Source organism: Myodes glareolus, chromosome 3, assembly GCF_982192425.1.
Source record: "Myodes glareolus chromosome 3, mMyoGla1.1, whole genome shotgun sequence".
In the NCBI taxonomy this organism is placed as follows: domain Eukaryota; kingdom Metazoa; phylum Chordata; class Mammalia; order Rodentia; family Cricetidae; genus Myodes; species Myodes glareolus.
In genome coordinates this window covers 112,379,664-112,384,104 of record NC_142028.1, presented here as the reverse complement: position 1 = coordinate 112,384,104, position 4,441 = coordinate 112,379,664, and the positions used below count along the sequence as shown (strand labels likewise).

General features: G+C 36.1%; 1 protein-coding gene across 1 annotated transcript; it reads right to left on the bottom strand.

The window, feature by feature from the left end:
• Window positions 1–205: 205 nt before the first annotated feature.
• LOC148122785 (kinetochore protein NDC80 homolog) lies at window positions 206–4,031 on the bottom strand. Its single transcript, XM_087905013.1, is given in 3 exon segments — window positions 206–760; window positions 795–1,341; window positions 3,985–4,031. Coding segments are annotated over 3 exon segments (1,149 nt in total).
• Window positions 4,032–4,441: the final 410 nt, after the last annotated feature.

Genomic DNA, 4,441 nt, shown 5'->3' with positions numbered 1-4,441 from the left:
GAAAGAAAATTTTTCTCTGTCCTTTTTTGTCTAATGATATAGTGGATAGACAATCTTTTTTTTTTTTGAGGGAAAACCCATACTTTATTAATGTACTTTATTAACTGTCTGTTACAGTTAAAAATCTAATCTACTAAGTTATCACAATTTTAAGATATAAATATTTTTAGTAAATATATGCCAGATACAAGAGAGCCGCCGTCAATCATTCACTTAGAGTCTTAAATAGAACAGCACTACTCTTGTACTTCTCGGCAATCTCTTTGATATTTTCCAAGAGGTCTTCAGACATGCATCCTTCATAGTCTCCATCTGCTTTTACAATCCGTTCTTCAAGGTGATTTTCCAAAGACGCTACATGTGTAGCAACCATCTCTAAAAGATGCTGTAAGTTACATCTCACTTTTCTCCTTTCTTCAGCTGTGCTTAGTAGAACCAGATGGTATTCCCACTGGATAGCCTCTAGCTCATCCATGGCTTCGCTGAGGCCCTCGCTCACAGCACTCTCCAATAGGTGCCTGTGTTTCTTCAGGGATTCAAGCTCCCTGGCACACTTCTCATCTTGTTCCTCAGCCTCCTTAACACTTTGCTGGTAAAGATCATCCAGCTTTTGCACCTCTTCCTTTAGCATCCTCACATTTCTCCTGCTCTCTGTCTTCATGGTATTCAGTTGCTCTAAAGTGACCTCCAGAGCAATCTTTTTATCTAAAACTTTGATAATTTCTTCCTCACTTTCAACCAAGAACTCTTTGAGAGGTACCTCGACATGTGTGTCACGGAATGCACTCTCCCACACGTCTTTTCAGACTATATACTTGAGTCCTGTATTGGACAAGGCTTTTGGCAGCAGCTTCAGGATTAAGTTTGATTTCAAAGTTATAACCTTTGGAGTTCTCAGCACCTTTAGGAATAAGTTTTAATTTTCTAGTCAATCTGTGGTAGTCTGCTAATTGTGTTTCAATTGCCTCTTTACCTCTGGCATATTTTAATTCCTCATTCCACATTTGTTTCTGTTCAATCTCTAGGACTTTGGCTAATTTATTAATGGTCTGTTGTAACCCATTTTTTTCATGATTGATTCTCTCGATGTCTGCAACTGAGTACTTTTGGTTATCAACTATATTCTGTAGCTGAGCATTCTCCTGTCTCATTGCTTCACATTCTAATTGTAGTCTCCCAATTTTTTCATCAAGACCACTCAGTTGCTGGTCTAGGACAGACGAATGTGATTCCAAACTCTTCATGTATGCTTTATACTTTTGAACATCTTCTTGTAAGGAAGTTTTCAGTTTCTTCAATGATTCTAGGCGATTTGGTTCTTTTTCTCTTTCTTGTTACAATCTTTTAAATCAATAACTAAAAAAGGCCATGATTTACGCAATAGGGAAGGCAAAGGAATTTCAGATTGTACGTGGCCCATAGGTTGAATTACCTTGTTGGCAATTCTTAGATCTGTCACCATCCTCCATTTACCAGATTTCTTTTTATGAACAAATACAGGAGAATTGGGAGAGCTCCTTGAGTCTTTAATATGGTGAGCATCTACTTACTCCTGTACCACTGTTCTGAAGCCTACAGTTTATCTTCTGTTAAAGGCCATTTATAAACTAATATTGGTGTCTCAGTTAAGCATTTAAAAATTAGAGCAATTATCACCTCAGAGCCTTCTAGTTGATTTGTGTTCTCGTACAGCCTGAATGACTGATTACCTTTGTTTATAGTAGCTTATAATATCCTTCCCAGAAACATAAGTTTCTGAGACTGAAAGAATGTTTATCTGGATATTTTACTGCTGCAGCAGGTCACAACCCCATAAATTCACTTCAATATTTGCCACATATTGCCTCAGCCTTTCTCTCTATTCTTCTGTCCCCAGGCATTCAATCTATCTTGTGCTTTCATTCACTTGAGATATGGTTCCAATTCCTGGGAATTGAACATCTGCCTCTTGAAATGGAAAGTTCTGATGTCAAGATTGTGGAATAATGAAAGCCCCAACCACACTGATGTCTAGTAATCCCTCAATTACAATGTTATTTATGGACAATCTTAGCTTTGGTCTTTGATCATTTTTAAAAGTCTGCCAAAATATATACTTTCTATTTCCTATTAGAATTTTTGATTCATCCTTCAAGTTTATTCCATCATCCAGAACAGTATGGTTTTTTACAGTAGGCAATGGATTTTTTAAATTCTCGTTCTTAGACATGTCTTCCACAGTGACTGGGAATGACTGTACCATGTATGACTTGGGGACCTTGGAGAGCCCCCCCACAGAAATTTCTTGATGTCTTGTCTGTCTTTTGTTGTTCTATATTAATTGTTTCAATGTTGGCCTATACCACACTGTCTACATAATCCAGAATGTTGGGACCTCCCATTTTTGTCATTCCCACTGGAGACATTATTTATAGAAATTCATCATCAACAATTCTGTCTCAGGAGTCCTATTGTATCACAAATTAAACATTTGGCATTTTGATGTTTCCTTGTAACTTTGGAAATTGTTTCTCTTACTCAAGTATTATAATCAAATGTTCATTGCATGTGAGATTCATTCATTTATTGGTGCCAATCTACATATTAAAGGTCAAAGTATCTTTATTTGAATTCTAAGTTGGCATTTTTATTAGGCAGAGATTCAGTAAATACTCATCTAGCATCTGGTTACTCTTCTTTGTACAGCCATAGTTAATCTTGAAAAGTCACTAAAGTGTTCTCTTTCACACTGTTTAACCCTCATAAATGATTCAAATCTTTTTCCTAGTTCTTGAATCCTGTCCCAAACCTAAGGCTGCTGTGTGCCATTGTGACATGATGTGTTCATTGTAAAGAGCATAGTCAGCGTAAGTGCTCTCGCTAAGAATTTGATCTTGGGAAACCTCAAATACTTTTGCTTTTCCCTGTTGATCTAAAAGTTTTAACTCTTCTTGCTAGTAGCATTTTCATAGCAGTTGAAGTCCTTCTTCAAGGACTGCTGTGATAAATTTAAGTCAATCCTGTGGGCTAGCCTAATTGCTTGAAGTCAACATTTTCACCATTTCCCTAACAAATGATGAAAGCACACCAAAAGATATGGTGTTTAATTTACTTTTGATCATTTATACATGTAGGCTGTCATTTATGGTTTTTTTAATCCTTTTGTGTATTTAGTACTGGGATGGTTGTCAGAGGAGATGATATAGTAAGTAGCTAGAATTCTCCTTAAGTCATCTCTGACTCTGACACATATTGATGAGTACTGTTCATGTAACTTCTCTCCTGGCTCATCTCTTCTAATAAATTCCTCAATCATTTTATATCTTTTTAGCACAGGTTTTTGTAAAGCCTGAATCCCTTGACCTGTGTATAATTCTAGTGGCCCCATTGATTAATACAACCTCTGGTTCTCATTCTGCAAATACAATTTCAAAATATGGAATTGATCCATTAAGGACAACTCATTCATTCTTTGATATCATTTGGATGGTGTGTAGATTGCCTTTCTGGAGATATACTCTATCTGCTAACTTATCATAATGTTTTTAGCAGATTTTAATTATTAAAACCAATAGTATAATTCTTTTAAGATAATTTCTCAGTACTCCTTGACATGGATTGAATTTTGTCTGTAAAATTAATCCCATCCTTTTCAATAGTATTAATTTTTTTCAGGTAACTTGATTTTCGATGGTATTAGGCCTGTCAGCTAGCTGTTTATTATTAGTCTGTAAAGACTGTATCATTTCTAAAAGTGCCTGATTCTTGGCTCTGTTATCAAGCCATTTTCTTAAGGATATAACATGAAAAACAAAGCTAGGTCCCAATATCCAATAAATGGATATATCAGACAAAGTATAAAAGCCTTGCAGAATAATATCCATAGTATAAGCAAAATATTCTCTCAATTATATAACTTTAAAAATTTTAATTTATTTATTAATCAAATAAAGTTAGTTCTGTTACATATTTTTAATAAATTGTTGTAGGTATAATAATCTTTACTGGCCAGCTAATGCCACGGTTACAGCACTGTGCTGGAAAGTAGCCATCAGCGGTAGTATGACTACTTCAGCTAGGTTGCACTTTGTCACCTGCTTTAATACTGACAAATGTGCTTTGTTTGAAAATTAAAATCAATTCCATACATTGAAAGAGTTTTTCGGTGGCCAGAATATCAAGAAACCTGGAGTTCACGAGCAGGGAACACAAACCAGAGGCTGTGTAATTTGCTGCATGTTAGGGAAAGCTGCAAAAGGTAGAAGTATTCCTGGGAAATTGTCAAGTCCCTACACGTCAGCTCCACTGTGGCAGGGTTTAGGCAAAAAAAAAAATGGTAGGTGAAAATAAGACAGACAATCAAGGACCTTCTGAGCCACAGACCTTTGGGGCCTTTTTGCCTATCCCAGTAGATGTGGAGTTGGGATTCACTTGGGTGCCAGATGAAGATGAACACTATAAA